The sequence below is a fragment of the Microplitis demolitor genome, chromosome 9 (genome assembly GCF_026212275.2).
Source record: "Microplitis demolitor isolate Queensland-Clemson2020A chromosome 9, iyMicDemo2.1a, whole genome shotgun sequence".
Classification (NCBI taxonomy): domain Eukaryota; kingdom Metazoa; phylum Arthropoda; class Insecta; order Hymenoptera; family Braconidae; genus Microplitis; species Microplitis demolitor.
Window position 1 is genome coordinate 12560378 of NC_068553.1, and position 21922 is coordinate 12582299.

A 21922-nucleotide genomic window follows, 5' to 3' on the forward strand; every position below is an offset into this window, starting at 1 on the left:
CTATTGAGATTTGGTTTTGTTTAAAATTATTATAAAGAAAATTTTAGACAATGGCTAAAATTTTAAGCTACTGTTTTATTTTATTTATTAGCTGATAATTTCTAATCTTTCCGACGCTTAAAACTTTAAGCCCTGAATTCTATTTTGAACGATAAGGATTTTAGCTATTTAGTTTAATTTATTTGATTGAAAGATTTACTTAGACTTAAGTCTAGTGAGTAAATTATTTTAAAATTTGAATATAATATTATTTTTATCGAACAATTATATTGCAATGATTCATTCACTTAATGAATTTTACTTAAACTTATTTTAATAATTCAAACAGTGGTTTATTTTAAACCAAAGTAATTAAAATTATTTGTCTTTGTTTTATTAAAATTTTACTTGTGATTTTACTAATGAATTTTCTTTTACGATTTTAATTCAATTAATTTTATTATAACAAAAATTTACTGTCACTGTTAGTCTAAAATGTATAAATTTTATTTACTAATTTATTTTATTTTACTTAGTTTATTTTACCCGAGAATTTACAGCAAAACTAACAAGCGATTTTATTTTATTTATTTCTCTGGGCTTAGTATTGTACCTATTGTTTGTACTACGAGTAACGCGTACGACCAACGCGTAAGACGATGACCTTGTCTTGGTCTTCACGAGACCACCGGAATTTATCGATTTTTTTCACTACCACGATTTCAATTTTAATTTTATTCTTTTCACTCGGTATTTTATATTTTTAAAATTTAAGTATTTTACTCACTATTTAGCCAGTTAATATTTAAAGAAATTATTATAATTTTTATAGATTTAGTTTAAATAATTTTGGGCAACCAATATATATATAATTTAGCACAGTATCAATCCACTTTATGATTTATAATACCAGTATTTCTCTCTTCAACGGTAAAATATTTAATTAATTTAATTTTTCAAAATTTTCCAAATTTAATTTTACTTTATCACCAGGTCTAGAATTTTCCAAAACGAGAAAACCGAGTTGGGCGCCAAATATAACGGTGGGCCCTGGGCTACTTCGTGTCTAGTAGCCACGAACCACAGTTACAAAAATTTCCCGGTTAATTAATTAATTATTAATTATGGATATAGATTTTATTATTTTATTTCTGGTTCTGAATGCGGGAAATAAATCTCAGAGGTGGGTCGACTCGCTTTGACCGGACACGCGGCTGAAATTAACTTATTCTAAAGAACGCTGGTGATAAAAGAAATTTATTTAAGGCGTAATTTAATTATCATGTACAACTAATTTTATTTAACCAAAGCCCAAATATGTACAGAATTTTCCCCTTTTCTTATAATCAATGAATGTCCAGCGACAGCAAATAAATATATTTATCCGTAGTTATTTAATAGACACGGGGTAATAAATTAAATAATTATTCAAGTAGAATATTACGTTGAAGAGAGAGAGTGTATGATTTATATTTATATAATTTTAATTGTAAATCTTATCTGGATTTATATATCGACGACGTACAGGCGGGGTCGGACGACGCTGCATCCTGGACCTCCTCTCTGAATCCTGACTGATGTATTGGACTTGATGTTGGGTGCACTCACAATCACTTAACTAATAGTTTAATTCAATTTTGGTTTTGTAAACCAGTTAAATAAAATAAGACAAATTTAATTTCCACAAAGTAAATTGAACGAATACAATAACGAGGCTGACGTTGTTAGAGCATCCACTTCAATGTCTCTTGAAATCTTGAACTTCAATTCATTGCCTGCCCTTGAATCGCCTCTTTTATCTAGTCGTCTTAGGCCCCAACCTCCGATGACCCCTACCTAATTATGCGCACATGACGAATTTACGGTCACCTGCTGCGTGGAATCATCCCCTGTGGTCTAACGCCTAGCTCAGCCAAACTCGGCAATCAGGCTGTAACGAGAGAGAGAGAGAAAGACCAAAAACCAACAAGGACAGCGAGAGAGCCACACTCTCACGTCGTACCAATGCTGCCCGGTTATAATACATGACTTTTAAACAATAAAATTTGGTAAGTTTTGAATAAGCGAAAATACCTAAAAATTGAATTAAAAGATAAAAAAGTATGTAAATAACTTATTATTTCTATTTCTCGGGTTATATTTATTGTGATACAATAAAGTAGTTGGAGTCTTTTGAAATTTTAAGTTTATAACATTAATTACTAGTTTCAGTTTGTTGATGAAATTATTATTCTTTTGTTAACTTTAAAAAGGTGTAAAAGATGAATGTACAAAATATTTTCATTAAGAACGGTTTTCAGATATTTTTGTCCCAGCTTTTCTCTGAAATAAAAGCTCTAAACGCAAAATAAAGACACAGACCCGATGCTTTACTCTACGAACTAGCGAAGTGCACTTGAATTTTTTGATAACTTCCATTTCTTTACGAGAAAAGCTTGGACAAAGTTCCTATTTAATGTACAAGTGTAACAGAGATAGTACCGTTTATCCAGTTGAGTGCCAATAGAGAAACAAATGAAAACGCAAAAAAGGTATTGGTAAAATTAAATTAAAAGCTTGGAATGGGGAATCGTGGATCGATACAGAATTAACAGATACTCTATATGTCCCAGACTTACATCTAAATTTATTTTCTCTTGGTCGAACTCTTGGTAAAAGGTATGTTATGATTTCAGATAAATGTGAATGTAAATTAATAAATAAAAATAGTAAAGTTGGAGCTATTGCAACAAGACAAGGAAAACTATACAAGATGAATTTTAATGTAGATTTGGAAAATAATTCTCAAATTTCTCGAGAATCTCAAGCATTTAAAGTTGGAAGTTTGAAAATATGGCATGAAAAGTTAGTTCACCAAAATTATGGACAAGTTAAGGAAATTTTGCAAAGAAATAATGTTGAGTTTACGGATTATGATGATATTAAAATTTGTGAAGATTGTATCAAAGGTAAGCAACATAGGATACCACATTCAAAGAGTCGATCACGTGCTACAAAAATAGGTGAATTAATTCATAGTGACTTATGTGGACCTTTTGAAGTTGATTCTCTCAGTGGAGCTAAATATTTTTTATTGTTGAAGGATGATTTTTCGAGTTATAGAAATATTTATTTCTTAAAACATAAATCTGAAACTAAAATAAATATACAAAAATACGTTAGATTAGTTGAAAAAGAAATAGGCAATAAAATATTAATTATTCGTACTGATAATGGATTAGAATTTATAAATCAAGAGTTGAAAGACTTTTTTGAAGAAAATGGGATTCGTCATCAAAAAACAGTAGCGTATACTCCACAACAAAATGGTCGAGCCGAAAGAGATATGAGATCTATTGTTGAATTAGCAAGAATATTAATTCATAGTAAAAATTTAGTCAAAAATTATTGGGCTGAAGCAATTAATACTGTAGTGTATATATTAAATCGCACAGGAACAAGTTCGGTACAAAACAAATCACCTTTTGAATTATGGTATAATAAACAAATTGATATGTCTGTGTTTCAAGTTTTTGGCACTGGGGTTGCAGTACATATTCCTAAAGAAAAACGTTTGAAATTAGATTCAAAAAGTAGAAGGGGAATTTTCGAGGGTTACAGTGAAGAAGTTAAAGGTTACAGAGTTTTCTTTCCCGAAGAAGAGTGGAGTGTGTACGTGATTTGATTCTTTTACCTGAAAATTGTCAAAAGAATGAGCAAAAAGAAGAATTCATGTTTTTGGATAAAATTACTGAAAGTGATAACTCACATGAACTTAATGAAAGTGATTATTTTAGTATCGAAGATGAATCAGATTTAGGGAGGGAAATTGATTTTGAACAAGAAAACTTGATGGAAGAAAATGAAAATAATTTAACTCTGATGGAAGAAACTGTTATTTTAAATGATGAAAATATTACAGATGATTTGGAGACTCAAAGGATATCTAAACGAGTTAAGAAAAAGCCAAAATATTTACAAGATTATGAAACAAGTTTTGTTGCTAAAGGAGATCCTTGGAACTAATGATAAGCAGGTTGAAAATTTAAAAATGGTTCTTAAACAAAATTTAAAAATGAAAGATATGGGTTTAATCAGTGATTTCTTAGGAATAAATATGTCAGGATATAAATAAAAGGAAAATCATTTTAAGTCAAGAAAAATATTTAAAAAACGTATTAATTAAAACTAATATGTCTGACTGTAAAGGAGTTCATGTACCAATGGATAAAAATTTTAATCTGGAGTTACTTCGACGAGAAAAATCAGAATCAGATATTTTAGAATCTAAGTGTAGATCAATTATTGGATTATTAATGTATGCTATGTTAGCAATACGACCTGACCTTTCTGTATCATTAAACATTTTAAGTAGATTTCAAAGTACAGCTAGCGAGGAGTTGTATATGAGTTTAACAAGGTTCCTAAGATATATTCAGGGAACAATTAATACAAAATTAATTTTTACACAAAATTATGACAATATATTAGAAGGTTTTGTAGATGCTGATTGGGATGGTGATATGATTGGTAGAAAATCAACAACAGGTTTTATATTTAAGATATTTGGATGTTCGGTTACTTGGTGCACTAGAAAACAACAATCTGTAGCAATATCTTCAACTGAAGCAGAATATGTAGCATTAAGTATTGCTGTTAGTAAAGCTTGTTGGTTAAAAGCTTTATTAATTGATTTTAATGTAGTTTTAACTAATAAGCCTATAGAAATTTTTGAAGACAATCAATCCGCTATTCACGTAGCAAAAAATCCTTCAAATCATAAACGACTTAAACATGTTGATATTAGATATCATTTTGTACGTCATAAAGTCGAAGATAAGACTATTAAAATAAATTATATTAAAACAGAGGATCAGATAGCTGATTTGTTTACTAAACCTCTCGGGAAATATAGTTTTGAAAAATTTAAAACGAAAATTGGGTTACAAAATTAAAATTAATTTGTATTTACTTTATTGAGGGAGGGTGTTCTGATACAATAAAGTAGTTGGAGTCTTTTGAAATTTTAATTTTATAACATTAACTACTAGTTTCAGTTTGTTGATGAAATTATTATTCTTTTGTTAACTCTAAAAAGGTATAAAAGATTAGTGTACGAAATATTTCCAATAAAATAAAATAAATAATTAAAATAAAGTTTTCTTTTAAATTAATAATAACAATATTTTAATTCATTGTGATGCAAATTGCTGGTGAAAAAATCGAGAAGTTTTATTATCAATATTCAAGGGTCGCTCGAAAACGTTCGAAAGACAGCACTCGGAAACATTCAAAATTTTTGAGCGAGGTTAAAATAATTAAATTTTGGGCTTATATTTTCAGCGTAGTCATGATTTCGAAAATATAAACTATTGCTGCCACGAGAAAGAAAAAAATTTGAAATAAAAATTCAAATTTCGACCATTTTTGATATTTTCAAAGTTCGTGGGCGACCTCTTGAAAATTTTTTATCGAGCTGATTTTTGCAGAGGATTCTTAAAACATTGTAAACCAACAAATTTTCATAAGAGACTCGAAAAAAAAATAGTCGATTTTTTTGGGCCACTCTAAGATATATATAAATATATATATAAATATATAGCTTATTTTGGTTTGTTTTATCTGATAGCTTACTCGATTGCCTTCAATTTTCACTATGCAGCTCATCGATTTGACCACTTTTTCTGATAGGAAAATGGTTTTAGAAATTCACAAAATATTGTAAAAAATAATTTTATGAAGATTGTCACTGATTATTACCACAGTCTTAAGCCAATCGCTTTGAAACTTGGTATTCTGTAAGTGACTACCTTGATCGAGTTGAAAAATGAGCTCAATCGGTCGATTAGTTTAGAAATTATAGCATCCCGAAATTTTCAGAATGTCGAAAATTCATATTTCTACTTATTCTTTCTTCGATATTTCTTGAATGTTATAACTTATCGACTTTGTATAAAATTCATCTAAAAGCTCTTCAAATAAGCTTTAATTTTCATTCTTATATTTGTGTCTAAACCAATAAAATTTCTTATCTTACGACTCATTAAATGAAATTTTGCTATTGCATTGGTTCTCCTACTTTTAATAAATTCCATAGAATCCTAACTACTGTATTTATCAGTAAATTTATGAAATTGATTGAATTTATATTATTGTTGTGTAAAACTCATAAAATCTAAATATCTCAATTCAAGTGTGTAAATTCCATTTTGTTTTATTGACAGTGTTTATGACTGATGTCAAGCGTGACACTTAGATCTATCATAATTGAAATTCCAACTCAAATCATTTTATTTAGTTTTGTATTAACTATTAATTCTACAGTAAAAATTCTACAGAATACTTATTCGTAGATAAATTGATTCTCTTTAACTTCAATTTTTGTTATTCAACTTACCATTCCGATTAATTTTTTTCAATTTCTAATATCAATTCTTAAATTTTTTGCATTTCACTTGAAATTGTTTGACAATTTTTCTTTGTTTTATAACCTTGAGAATCTCTGAGAATGTCGAAAAAGAAATTTATTTTGTTATTAATGTTTATTTGAGAGGTTGAAATAATCAAATCATGAGAAATCTACTTCCATTTTGGCTGCCGAATGGCCTTTTTTTAGTTCCATACGAAAATTTTGTTGCACGTAACAAAGCAAAAATTTAGAAACTTCGTTGTAGATCATTTTATTATCCATCAAATAATGCTATCTAATTATTTTTAAACCTCATAGTTTAAAAGTTACAAGTTTTTAAAATTAATAGTTTGTAAAAAAAATCACAATTTTCGTGACAAACGGATGAAAATTCTTTAATGTATGATTAAACTGTATCAAAAATGTTTGTCTTTGATTATTATATCAGCCAAATGACGGATTTCATCTGTAAAAAATGCAGTGAATATGCACTTATTGTAGTAAAAAATTTTGAGGTGAAAATATTTAACTAGTATCTAAGCGGCACAAAATAAAGCCTTTAGCTTCATATTTAATTTAAATTAACGATTAATACTTGTTGATATCTTCTTGAATCTAATTTAACAAAAATCTGACGATTTCTTTAGATGTGCTTACTGCAAAAATTATTTGCGAATTTAACTGAATTATTTACTTTATCGAAAATTTTTTGGATCCAAAAAATATTTGTTGAATTGACAAAAAGAAATTAAATTTCTCGGAATAAATACTATTCTTTCAACGCAAGAAATTTCGTATGCTCCAACAAAGAAAAAAAAGTTAATTAAACCAAGAGAAAAATATCTTGGCAGAAAAAATATACATAGAGAAAAGAGGAGTCGCCAGTACTAGACTACAGCAAAGGTAGTAGTTCGGTGCTTGCCACTAGATAGCGCCTACCTATTGAGTTGTCCCTGTTAAGAAACTTATTTCAGAAATTTTACATTTCTAACTTGAAAGCAGTTATGGCACGAATACTTCTCTGTCATACGATCGAATAACTAGTACCTTTTTTGGTGGTCAACATTTTTAGAATTTTTTATTATGCATGAATAACTTGATATAATTCCTCTGGTAATGGTAATATATTGAAAGTAAAAAATATAATACTAGATAACAAGATTAATTTGTTTTTGTTCATGAACTTTAAAATTACTCGTTAATTTGAATATAAAATTAGAACAGAATAGAAGTTATAGAAACGATAAATATGATTTTCTAATCATGATAACTAAAATTATTGTTCATTTGATGACAAATGTATAGTTAACTCGACTTATACACTAGATTTGTATTAATTCTATAAAAGTAGGGGATCGTGGGGTCGCCCCGGTCACCATGAGACGAACATTATCTTATTCTATGGAATCTAGCGATCCAAAGGTACATACTTCAAAATAAAAGTATAAAAGTAAATAGAAATATTTGATGAATTAAAAAATTGTAAGTTTGACCGGGGCGACCCAACGTGTCGGGTCGGTCCCGGTCACTATCAATTTTAAATTGAAAATTAAGAATTCAAAGTCGTATTGCTGAAATTTAATGAAATTAAAATTTCATTTTGTCAACTAAAACGTAAGAAATAAGAAAAAAATTGTAAAATTAATAATTAACAACATTTCACTAGGCATCTATAATTTATTTAGTTGTTTATTGATATTGTAACAAAAATGTTACGATGTTTTAGAAAAAAATGCTCATGATGAATAAAAACATTTTTAGCTTAAATTTAAAAAAAACTTACCTTAATTAATTGATTACTTATTAAATAAGGTATTGATTAATATTTTTATTAAACAAACACACGAATTGTCAGTCGAAAAAAAAATAAATGAATTGACCGTTATGACCTCATAACTTTGACTGGTACGACCCCAACTAAGTTTTGAGGAAATAAACTGAATTTAAAAAAAAGGTTTTCTAATTATACTTATATACACTAGTCCCAAAAATTAAGGGATAGAAAAAAAATTCGAAATTTTTGGTAGATTTTCAATATGCTGTAACTCGGTGAAAAATGATCGTAGAGTGAAAATAAAAAAAAAACTCTAGCCTCAAATTCTAGTTTTCAGATTTGAACCTTACATTTTTTGTAATGCACGGTTCCGGAGTAATCTTGAGACAACCGACGAGAAAAAAATTTTCAAAAATTTTTTCTCGCCATTCAACAAGTCTATGGGATTCAATAAATTTTTTTGGATAATCTGACCTTATGACTCTTTTAGGAAATTTAATGCACTTTAATTTAGTGGCCTCAAAAAGTCTCTACGACGATTTGGCGCCGAGTTATCATTGATCAAAGCAAAAAAGTCTATTTTGGCTTTGATAATCAATAACTCCGGATGTATCGATCATAAAGAGAATAGAGGCAGGGTTTTAAAAACTGGAAAATATTCTCTATAAGACAAAATCAGTCGCTTTTGATAAAAAAATTTTTTTTGAAGCGATAATGTTTATTAAAAAACAGGTAAATATTCGCGTAATTAATTATATTCGGAAATCTTGCTATAACTTTGGATATAACCGATGAATAAAGGATATCGTCGTTTTTTTTTCAACCTCAAAGTGTCCTGAAAAAATCCTGGGAATTTCAAAGGGCCGCGATATTTCTTTCTCAGTGTCCCGAAGCTTTAAATTTATTGATTTTGCCAAAAAACACCATAATTGGTAGTTTCTCGGTTTTCGTTCATTTTTTCGATTTAAAAATGTTTTTTTTCACCAATAATCTTGATTTCTTTGGTCAAAAAGATTGATTATCGAAAAAAAATGAAAAAAAAAAAAATTTTTCAAATTTTTTTTTTTTTTTTTTTTTTTTCAAAATTTTTTTTTTCAAAATTTTTTTTTTGTTGTATCCGAAATGATTTATTATTGTCAAAAAAAATTCCCCAATTTTTTTTTACCGTTGGCATGTGTGTGAGGAGCGTAAATTCCACCGAGCAACCTTCACGTGGTACGCTTTGGGTAAATGTGTCCTAAAAAAATACTGGGAATTTCAAAGGGCTGCGATTTTTCTTTCTCAGTGTCCCGAAGCTTTAAATTTATCGATTTTGCAAAAAAACACCATTTACCCAATATTTTTCCGAATATCCTTAATTACGCGAATTTTTACCTGTTTTTTAATAAACATTATCGCTTCAAAAAAAAATTTTTTATCAAAAGCGACTAATTTTGTCTTATAGAAAATGTTTTCCAGTTTTCAAAACCCTACCTCCATTCTCTCTATGACCGATACGATGATACCGATTTTGTATAACACTGATGTTATAACAAAAAAACAAATAGAATAAAATTTATAAGGGGTAAAATTCACAAAACTTTTATTTAAAAAAAAAAAAACATCCAATGGATTTTAACGCATGCACAACTAGTGATGCGAAATGACGGTCATTTTTAACTTTGGTCAAATCACGAGCAATTGTCGAGCAAATCTTTGTCAATTGACGTCATTTTTTTTTGATCAGTCACAAAAATTCATGAGCATTTTTTTTTCTTTTTACGAAAATTCCTCTAAAAAAAAAAAAAAAAAAAAAAAAAAGCAACCTATTTTATATGCAACCTAAATATTTTAAATATTCAAAATAAAATTTATCCGAAAATTCTGACGATAATAAACAAATTTGGCTTGCTCAACTATTTAGATGGAAAATGACCGTCAAAAATTTTTCGGTCATTTTTTGGTCAATTTTTTAGACTTCAGAATCTGGCGAAATTTGTTTGCTGAAATTGATTTTAGAGATTATTTATTAAAACCATTACTATATCTATCAATACGAACACAAAATTTAACTAAAAATTCTGACGGTAGTAAACAAATCTGGCTTGCTCAACTACTTAGATGGAAAATGATCGTCAAAATTTTTTCGGTCATTTTTTGGTCAAATTTTTAATAATTTTTTATTCTCATTTCGCGGGAATCGACATTAAATTCAAAAATGACCGGCGGTCATTTTTTTTAGTTGGTCAATTGACGTCAAATGACGAGCAATTGACGAGCATTTGACAAGCACATGCTTAGCTTTACATCACTATGCACAACTTTTTCCTTGACTGTATAGACCTCATTGTAGCCTAATGGTCACTAGTGCGGGAGCGCATTATTTACCGATTAAGTTTCGTTTGCATGTAAAATTCCACATACGTTTGCTAAGGATGAAAAGAACCTTTAATTATCTTAATTAGCTTAACAGGCCTCGGCTTTATCCTATCCCTGCTGCAAACATTACTCATTTCGACCGTATTGGTGTGAGGTTTGCTCAAGGTACATAACTATTCCACCTCAAATACATGTATATGTAAGTACATATATATTAGGATGTCTGTTATTTCCCAAGTTGTTATTTTTTTCGCTGCTGCTTCCTGAAATTTTAGTTTTTGCCCTAGAAAAAATTATCCAACCTAAACGAGCTCTTAATTTTCAAATGAAACCGTGCGGAAATCATGTTACATTTTTCATTCAAATAACATTGGATTTTATGACTTTTTTCTTTTAATTTTTTATCTCTGAAACTACTGAATCTATAACTAGGATTAAGGGAGGTTGTGATAGAAAATTTTCCGCTTTACCAAAAAGGTCTCTTTGATTTTTCCGATAAAATCATTCTTTTAAAAGTTATTCACGATTAAAGTTGTGTTCATGATTTATAACTAAATTTTTTTGTCATTTACTGCAAATTTAAATTGTACATTGTGGTTTTAACCAAAAAGGATCGGCAGGTATACGACTCAGTCATACGCAATCCTACCAAAAATAAAACTCTACCCAATTGAAGTCAGCCGCAACATGCTTACCTAGAAAATTCCCGCTCCAATAAAATGACTACCATCTTGAAATCTCTACCAATGAAAAAATCTACCATGATGTAATCACTACCAGAAAAAAAACACTACCAAGATACATTTACGAATAAACTCTACCGTTGGAAGTTCCTACCATCAACTTACGAATATATATTTTACAAACAACACATTTATTTTTAATTAATTGGGAATTATTTGGGAAGATTTGGGAGTATAACTCTATTATTTACGATTAATTAATTGATGAGTAATTAGCATTTTGGATTTTGAAACTAAAACAATACATAACTATTTTCCCAAATAATTTACTGTTAGCTAACGAAAAATTTCGGATTTAATTCATTTTCTAACATGCTTACTAATGAAACAATGTGAATTGTTTTCGTCGTCCTCAGCGTTGCGGTTCCCAATTTTCTCCGTCTTGTTGCCGTCCGAATTTAATACGTCATAGTGCCATGGTCACATGACTTAATTTTCACGTCGACGCATGTCCGTAAGGGTGAAGTGGGGACAGAGTCAGAGGCAAGTCCCAGACCCTCAATTATCGGTCAATCACTTCGATCCTGGATCACTTAGTACTTAGACGTATCTTTCTTATTAATTTGCGATACTTATTAATTATATTGAGATATTTCTATTATTACTCTAGCAATTTTACTTGCAATGTTATTCCATTATTCGTTTTATAAATTGTTATAAATGTTCTAAATCAAGTGTTAATAAACTTATTAATATTGTACGTCACTGGCGATTCACTCGCGATACTAAAGATTATAATATTAAATAATAAATTCTGTGTACAACTGCGCCATTCCACGTAGAGGACAATTGTATCCGGCATCTACGAGGAATATTATATATATTGTTAATTGCGACGCATTTATTGTAAGTAATTCAATTTTATTATAATTGGCAATAAACTTGCATCTTTCTAATTATTTCATTTTACTCTATCTTTCACTCATATTATTTATTCTCCTATTTTATTGGTAAGAATTATTAAATCGTCTATTAAGAATGTTATTAAGTAAGAACTAATAAATCTATTCATTATAAGAAATCTATTGATAAATCATAAGCCGTGAGGTAAGTTGGTGAATTTTACGTACGTTGCCGAGTTTGAATAAGTGCGAGTCTTTGCTTTGCAAGAACCCCAGCCCACTGCTCTGTCCAAGTAAAAAAAAATTTGTTAGAGGCCAGCCTAAGCCAGGGTTCATCCCGCGAATTCTGGTGGCTGCTGGTTAAAATCGCGAAGACAAAAAGCGATTTGTCTCACTAAATGCTCAAAAAAATATTAAATAATTACTCATTGATTAATTAGTCCTTAATAATAAAATTATATTCCCAAATGATTCCCAATTAATTAAAAATAAATTAATTGCTTGTAAAATGTACACCCGTGAGTCGATGGTAGGGGTTTCAAGGGGTAGAGTTTATTCATAAATGCAATTTATTAGTTTTATTGTCTGGTACTGATTATATCGTAGTAGATTTTTTCATTGGTAGAGATTTTAAGATAGTAGATATTTTATTGAAGCGGGAATTTTCAGGTAGGCATGTTGTGGCTGTTTTCAATTGAGTAGAGTTTTATTTTTGGTAGGATCGCGTATGACTTAATCGTATACCTGCCAATCCTTTTTTGGTCAAAATCAAAATGTGCACTTTAAATTTGCAGTTAATGACAAAAACATTCAGCTATAATCTGTAAACACAATTTTAATCGGAAATAACTTCTTAAAGAACGATTTTATCGATAAAATCAAAGTGACCTTTTTTGTAGAGCGGAAAATTTCCTATCAAAATTATTCTTGATCTTATATTTATTGGCTTCACCCGGGAAAAAAAAATTATATATGGCCATATATAAATGCGGCATATATGGAAATTGGCGATGTATGGGCATTTATAGTTTGATATGACTATATATAACTTGATATGACTATGTATAGAAATTTTAACTAAAATTAAAAAAGAATTTTTTTTTATTTTTAATTATTTTGGCAACGCAGAGATTATCAGATTTGTAAGTAATTGAATTCCTAATCGAATTGGAATTTTTTAATTCAGAGAAAAAACGCTAAAATTATTAATGACCGCACCCGCTTCAGTAGGATTCGAACCTGGGACCTTCCGTACGAGAGACAGACGCTTTGACGACTAGGCTCTGCGACCGACAGTTACAACGAAGTTTAGTTGTACTACGTAAGATTGAAAGAGTATAATCACTTTCGAAAATGTAAAATATAATGATAATGGTTGATTGATTATTGTTACTACAGTAAAAATTGGTTGATTGATATTCGATGTGTATGATATCGAGATGTATGAAATTTTTATGTTCACTTTTATGTATGACCGTGTATTATTATACATACCTATATATAGTTATATATGGTCATATATAGAATTTGAGATGCATAAAATTTTTATGTTCACTTTTATGTATGACTATATATTATTATATATACCTATATATTAGGGTGGCGCAAAAAAACCGACTTTGTTTTTTGAGTCTCTTATGAAAATTTGTTGGTTTACGATGATTTAAGAAGCCTCTCCAAAAATCAGCTCGATAAAAAATTTTCAAGAGGTCGCTCACGAATTTTGAAAATATTAAAAATGATTGAAATTCGAATTTTTTATATCAAATTTTTTTTTCTCGTGGCAGCAATAGCTTATATTTGTGAAATCATGAGTACGCTGAAAATTTAAGCCCAAAATTTAAATATTTAAGCCTCGCTCGAGAATTTTGAATGTTTCCGAGTGCTGTCTTCTGAACGTTTTCGAGCGACCCTTAAATATTAATAATAAAGCTTCTCGATTTTCTCATCATTAATATGCATGACAATGAATGAAAATATAACTCGAGAAATAGAAATAATAAGTTATTTACATACTTTTCTATTTTTTAATTCAATTTTTAGGTTTTTTTTGCTTATTCAGAACTTACAAAATTTTATTGTTTAAGACTATCCTGTATATTTTTGGTTATGCAAAAGTTATATTCTACTGAAATGACAAAAATTGAGTTATAAAAAAATACAACAACTAATTCAAAGTATTAGTCACATATTATCAGTTAATATTCAAAATTCTTGAGCGCCGTTTAAATATTTGAATTTTGGGCTGAAATTTTCAGCATAGTCATGATTTCACAAATATAAGCTATTGCTACCACGAGAAAGAAAAAATTTAGAATTCAAAAATCCGAATTTCATTCGTTTTGATATTTTCAAAATTCGTGAGTGACCTCTTGAAAAATTTTTATCGAGCTGATTTTTGGAGAGACTTTTTAAAACATTGTAAGCCAACAAATTTTCATGCGAGATCGAAAAAAAAAATAGTCGTTTTTTTTGCGCCACCCTACTATATATAGTTATATATGGTCTTATATAGATTTTGAGATGCATACAATTTTTATGCTTACTTTTATGCATCACCATATATTATTATATATACCTACATATAGTTATATATGGTCATATATAGAATTTGAGATGCATAAAATTTTCATGTTCACTTTTATGTATGATCATATATTATTTTATGTATCTATATATAGTTATATATATCTATATATAGAAAGAATCGAAAATTATATATTCCCATGCATTGTTATTTGAATGGTAAATGTAGCATGATTTCGGCACGGTTTAATTTTAAAATTAGAAGCTTGTTAAGGTTGAATCATTTTTTTTAGGGCAAAAACTAAAAGTTCAGGGGGTGGCAGAGAAAAAAATAACAACTTGGGAAATAACGGACACCCTAATGGGTCCTTCCATGTCAAATCGATCAGTAGATCGAATCGACCCCTTTCAATTTGGACGAAATTTGGTCAAAACTTTTCTTTTAGTGTAAAACAGAGATTTGCCAAAGGAATAAGAATTGAAAAATTTTTTGCGAAAGTTATTCAAAATTCAAAATTTTATTATTTTTCTAATTTTTCAACTTTATTTTTTGAATATTCCGAAAACTATGATAGGGTAAGTGTGGGTATTACCGCGGCTTAATGTGTACGTCCAACTTTAACAGCATGGTTTGTAGATCCACTTTAAGATATCGACTCAATTTTTTTTTTAAATCGATAATTAACTTATTTTAAACCTTAAAAAAAATTAAGCGTATGGTTTAATGTTGATTTCATGAAATAATTAGCATTTTAAAAAAAATTCCAAGTGCTACTATTACCGTAGACCTTAAAGAAACTTGTGACAATTACCGTGGATGTTACAATTACCGTGTGACAATTACCTCGGAATCCGATAAAACAAAAATCAATTAAATAAATTATGAGGGCAAACATTTAATAAACACACAGTTTTTTTTTATAAAAAATGAACTCTTAACTTTAATAAGGCACAGCACGTTTAAACTTTGGTATATTTCACCAATACAATTAAAACTATTAGTAACATAAAAATATTTGATTTAATCAATATCATTGTTCATCTGCTTCTCTTTTTTGGAGTTCAGCGATTTTTCTTTTTAATTCAGCTGCTTCTTTTTTTTTTTATAACGATTCTTCTTTTATATTATTTTTAATCGCAATTTCGTTAATTTTTTGTTCTTGTTTAATGATTTGTTGTTTTTCTTTCTCAAGCTTTATTTCCTCCTTTCTAAGTCTTTCTTCTTTTTTTCGAACACGCTCTTCTTCTTTTTCTTCTTTCATAATCTCTTGTTTCTCAATTTAATTTTTTTTTTTTTAAATTGCTGCTTCTGTCTTTGATTGTTTTTCGTTTTCTTTGGCGTTCTGAATCGATTGCCATTGAGTACTGGTCAGTACAGATCGAATTTTCGTCTGATTATTTGCACGTTTTTTATTTTTATTTATTTTTTTTTTTTTGAGAGATTGCACCTAGGCCAATGTAAAAGTTTTTTAAACGGTTCAGAGAACTTTTCTACTTCTAGATCACAATTAGTAGATATATCTTCAAGTGGAAGGATTTTTTCGTTGTCGAAATGTTTAGAAGTTGCTGGAACTACTTCAAAGCTAGGATTTTAAGTTTCTAGAATTTTTGGTTTAATGAATAGTTTTTTTTTCAGGAATAGTATCTCCTGATTCAGGTACTTCTATCTCTATAGCTATTGAAGCGACATTTATAGTTTGCTTAATCACAGGTATTTCATTCTCTATAACTTCAGAAGCAATATTTCGAGTATGTTCAATCACAAAGAGTCCTGATTCCAGTGGTAGAGGTGAAAAGCTTGAAGTTTCCCGATTAGAGAGGACAAAGGCTTCCGGGACCGGTGTTAAGGATAGGATAGCTGTAGGTTGATCGGAGTCAATCGTAACTCGTAAATCAGGAGTCAGGACATTCGCAGTAAATTGTTCTATATTTAAATCTTGAATCAGATTTTCATGAATATCAAATGTCAATCCCAATAAGAAGTCGAGGTTATTATGTTCAATAATTTTATCATCTTTTGGCACATCCTAAAAATTTCTATTAAAAATATTATTTATGTATGAATCATAAAACAATCTGTATAAATCACAAATATTTTTCTTTTATTGGAAACATGATTTATGAATTTTTCAAATTCTATCAATTAATATTTAAATATATCATTAAACGATTTAAATTATCATTGTTGCAAATATAAATTGATGAATATTACAAAAAAATAAAAGTGCAAAATTAATTTATCGTATAGAATATCAAATTACGTAGCAGTTAATCATGATTAAACAATTCTATAAATAGACCATATAAGTAATAATATTAAATAATTATAGTACTATTGAATCATTCAGTGGTTCCAAGTTATGTTCTAGTGGTATTGTTATGTCGTTAGCATCTTTAAATCCATTTTCCAAGATTTGTTTCAAATTTAATTTTTTAAAAGTTTCTTCTAGTACAAGTGCGAATTGACACTTTTTGATACTTACAGTGCCGCACTTATCACAAAAAGATTGAAAAGATTTTCGCCAGGGCATTTTAAAAGTACGGAATAAACACACGTCCATAGGTTGAAGAATATGCGTAGAATTAGGACACAAAACCACAAGGATAATTTTTTTTTCACAACAAAATTCACTTAATGGTAAAGTAATATGTGATGAATGCCCATCAATATACAAAATAATTGGTAATTTGATCTCCTCTTATATTAACCAAGGATAAAAAATGTTAGCTATGTATTCATAAAAATTTTTAGATGCCATCCAGCCATTCTTTGAATAACCAAAACTATAATTAGCTGGTGCTATTTTTATAACATCTTTGGGTAAACTTTCTCCAGTAAATAGCACCAAAGTCGGAGCAAGAGTTCTCGCTGCATTTGCTGTTACTAGCACAGTGACGTTTTCTTTCTCAATATTAGTTATAATATTATATCGCGTTACTAAAACCATAAGGGCGTATCTCAAAATATACGTCCTTTTGGTTCTGCAGAACCAAAAGGGCGTATAAAAAAACTTTTTTGCTTCAATCAATGTAAAAATGTTGACAACATTAAAATCTATTGAAAAAACGAAAGAAATTTTTTTTTCGTTTTACGCCTTTTTGGTTTTAAGAAAAAATTTTTTTAAAATCATAAGGGCGTATCCTGTTTTTTCGATTTATTATCAATTATAGGTAAGAGTAAGAAAAAAAATTGCCAGGGTAATAAAAATTATCACTCCACAATTTAATTTATATGAACAAATATTTATTTAAGTGAAAAAACAAATAAAAAATAGAGAAAAAATAAATTCATTAGGGTATTAGTCCTATAACGTCTCCATCTTCAGGATCATCTGTACCTAAGAGTATAAAAAAAAATTTTTTTTATTTTTTTAGAACATAACTTGACAATAATAAAAAAATTTATAAACTATTACCATCGCTGAAAATTAATCTTTAATAATATTGATAATATTTTTGTGGGACGGTGCCTGATGCACAAAAATGATTTAGGTCATTAAACTTGCTTCGATATATTGGTATTCTAGAACCATAACAATTCTCAAGAACAGCGGCAATTGATTTTTGAAAATAAAAAGAAAGAAAAAACAAGAAACAGAAAATGAAACCTTGATTGAAAAATGAAAAAATGCACCTTTGAAAAATTGAACAATCTAAATGTGCATTTTTTTAATTTGATTAAATTAAATTTCACAGCACTCATAGAATTTAGAATTTTTTAGATGAATTTTTTTCGTTCTCGAATGATACATATTTTTTACATCAATTGTTGAATTTAAAAAATTGTGACAAACTTAAAATTCGATCAAAATTAAATAAAGAAATTTGGTTTTTTACTTAAATAAATATTTGTTCAGATAAATTAAGTTGTGGAGTGATAATTCTTATTACCCTTGCAATTTTTTTTCTTACTCTGACCTATAATTAATAATAAACCGAAAAAATAGGATACGCCCTTATGACTTTAAAAAAATTTTTGCTTAAAACCAAAAGGGCATAAAACAAAAAAATTTTTTTTTTCGTTTTTTCCATAGATTTTAATGTTTTTAATATTTTTACATTGATTGGAGCAAAAAAAAAAAATTTTATACGCCCTTTTGGTTCTGCAGAACCAAAAGGGCGTATATTTTGAGATACGCCCTTTTGGTTTTAGAAACGCGATATACATTTTTTATACCTTTTGGAGCAAGTACAGTTGGTGGCTTTGGATTCAACGATACAGCATCTTCGTCGCCATTGAAAATCCTGGTAGAATCAATTGAAAGTAGATCTTCTTCAGTAAAATAAGTTTTAATTTCTGTAAACCATGAGCGTATGTTTTCCTCAGATACTTTAGCACAATTCAGCGATACATTTTCAGCAATTCTTTTGGATACAGTTGGATGACGCTTTAAAAAATTATCATACCAACCTCTTCCTGGTCGATTAGTATTGAAAGGAGTTTTGCGCCTATCATGATCACATATTTACACTTTCAATTAACTGATGTTTTGTTACTGGAAATCCTCGGCTAGTACACAAAAAAATCCAAGCAACAAGTTCACATTCTTCTTCAGCACTAAGTACTGTTGATGGTCCTGGTCGTTTGTCTACATATTTATCAATTTTTCTATCTCTTATCGTTGATTCTAGTATTGAATATTTTCTTTACAGTACTGCCATTTTTTTTTCCTTTTTGCGCTTCTTTCACCGCTAATATTAAATTTTCATGTTTATAATTACACTTTTTTTTTTTCACTGATTACTTTTTTAATTTTTTTTTTCGTATTTTTATTATTTGCTCGAGTTTTTGCCATCGTGAACGTTTAAGACGTAATAAAAAACTAGGTATATTAATTTTGAGGTTATTGATGATTATATTTTAACCGCGGCAATTGTCGCATGCACCTTAAATACTACATATATTTCTATTACCGTGGAATCGTAGTGAAACCACGGTAATACTGACATGCTTCAAAAGTTGGTGACAATTACCGCGGCAGTAAATTAAAAATAACACTTAATTAAAATTCAAAGTTTATTAAATTTTCGACTATAAAAAAGTATAATCTTGCTCTGAAACGCAAAAAATAAAAGTATCAAAGCATTAATTCATAAAAAAACACAATTTATTCGAACCTACAGTTGCACACTAACTGTGAGAAATTGATATTTTCTCTTAAAACGATCAATCAGTTTTCAATAATTTATAACAAACTATAATAATTACATTTTATACCGGATTGTATGTTAATTACATTCTTTAAATAATAAATTTATTGCTGGAATTTTTTTCAATTACAAAAAATTATGTATAATTTATTCATAATAGAATGAAAAAAATCAACGGTAATGGTCGCACCCACGGTAATATCCACACTTACCCTAGATGCAGAAATGGTCTTGGTTTCGTTTTAAAGAGGACACTTAGGGCTATTGAAAAAAAAATATTTTGGAAAAAAATTTTGAAGAACGAGAATGCTCTTGAATTTAAAATTTTCAAAAACCGTTAAAATCGTATTGCGACGCAAAATTTCAGGCTCAAATTTTTTTGCTACACTATCTTTAAACAATCTTAAGAGATCCTGAAAATTTCAGAGGTGTTTTTTTTTGTTTCGAAAATTTCAGAGAGGTGTTTTTTTTTTTTCAAAATCCCGAGCGGATCTAACGCCGCGATTTTTTGTGTCTCAACACATCAATGGCGGTCTCAAAAAACTCGGAGATAAGAGAACACTAAAGGATGTGTTACGTCCTGGTTGATGTTTTGGCGCTGGCGTGGTTGAGCGGTCGATTTGAATTGGACGTAATGAGAACTTACATATAATTATAAATAATTATTTAGTAGGGGTTGAACAGCCACCATTCGGTGGTTGAAATAAACTGGTTATTATTTTATATCTCAATCCGATTTATTTAATTGTAAAAGAATAATTTCAATAATGTGAAAATATACAATTGAATCAATTTATAAATTGTTAAAGTTCGTCTAACAATAACTTCGAAAGGGTGAGAAAGAAGTTTAGTATTTAGTATTGAGCCTGACTGCTCTCTATGATTCTATATTTCAGACTGCATTCTCTAGATCGAGAAAAACTAGAGTAAGTCTCTTATCAATACGAGGCGCTTGGGCATCAGGCTCGCGCATCGTTCGATATAGAGAAGTGGATCGTGATAAGCAATATTCTCCGATGATCCATTCTCCGTTCTCACGCTTTCTCCGTTTTTATTATTAACAAATGAGTCACTTATCTATGAATAAAGTTATCTTAGAACAAAATAGATGTTTGTGCAGCTGCACGTCTCGAGGATTTACTCAAGGCGTCAGCGTTTATTTGTACATAACAAATATTAAGAGAAAAATAACTTTATCAATATGTTTCAAATATTCTAAATAATTATATTATTTTATGTTCTATTATTTTATATTATTATGTTATGTTATATTAATATATTATATTATATCCTATAATATAGAGTGACTTATTAATTATGCAACTTGCTAAATTATCAATATACATCTTAATTAATTACTTAGGTCTCAGATCAGTCTCTTAATAATTAGTATTTAAAAATAGTCAGAGACATCTGACGAGCAGGTTGGGACCTAACACCTCCCCACCCGGTAGACAAGCGCCCCGCTTGTTCTGGGCCTTAGCTCTTGTTGTAAATATAGTTTATTTTCTTTATTGTTTTATTTGTAACTCTATTTTAAGCATTTTGGAGTTTGGGAAATCTAAGTACCGACCTGTGACCTACGACTCGACGCCTGCCTTTTTAGTGGCGACATTAAAAAAAAACCATTCCCTTTCTAATCCGTCTGTTTGTAAGCCATGGTAAACATTTTTATGGTTTTATTTTAATGACGATGTTCTTTTTTTTCCTAATCCTATTTGTTTGACGATTGAGATAAATTATGCGTCACGTATGCCGCATCTGTGGCCAAAAAAAATTATTTAAAAATTTATATTTTTTTTTGTAAACAAAAAAAAATATTTTATATATTCATAAAATTACTTACAGTGTTTTTTTTTCTTTATTTAATTTAATTTTTTCTTCAAATTATTTAAAAGTAGACTATATGCGTATATATAAAAAAAAGATTTTACGAATAGGACAAATTCATAAAATTTTCTTGTAAAATTATAAATATGTTCTTTTTCAAAAAAAAACTTTAAGATATAATGTTTGTAAGAAGTTTATGCTAAGGAGAAAAGAAATTCCAAAACCTTAAACTATTATTTGAATGTGATTTCTTTCCGGTCTTCTTGATGTAATTATTACTATGATTTTAATTTTCTTTTAACTGTTAAATATATTACTTTATCATAGGTTA

The 21922-nt window shown here is 28.8% G+C and overlaps 1 protein-coding gene across 8 annotated transcripts in view; it reads left to right on the forward strand.

The window, feature by feature from the left end:
• The window catches only part of LOC103571586 (exocyst complex component 1), a 107604-nt gene that overhangs the window by 52404 nt on the left and 33278 nt on the right, over positions 1–21922 (forward strand). Inside the window, exon 4 of one of the 8 annotated variants that reach the window (XM_014441796.2) lies at positions 2655–4344. The exons of the other annotated variants lie outside the window; for them this stretch is intronic. Within the exon in view, the coding sequence (XP_014297282.1) occupies positions 2655–2675 (21 nt within the window). The 3' untranslated portion in view covers positions 2676–4344. Of the gene's footprint in view, positions 1–2654; positions 4345–21922 lie in introns of those variants that run through there. 8 annotated transcript variants of the gene reach the window in all.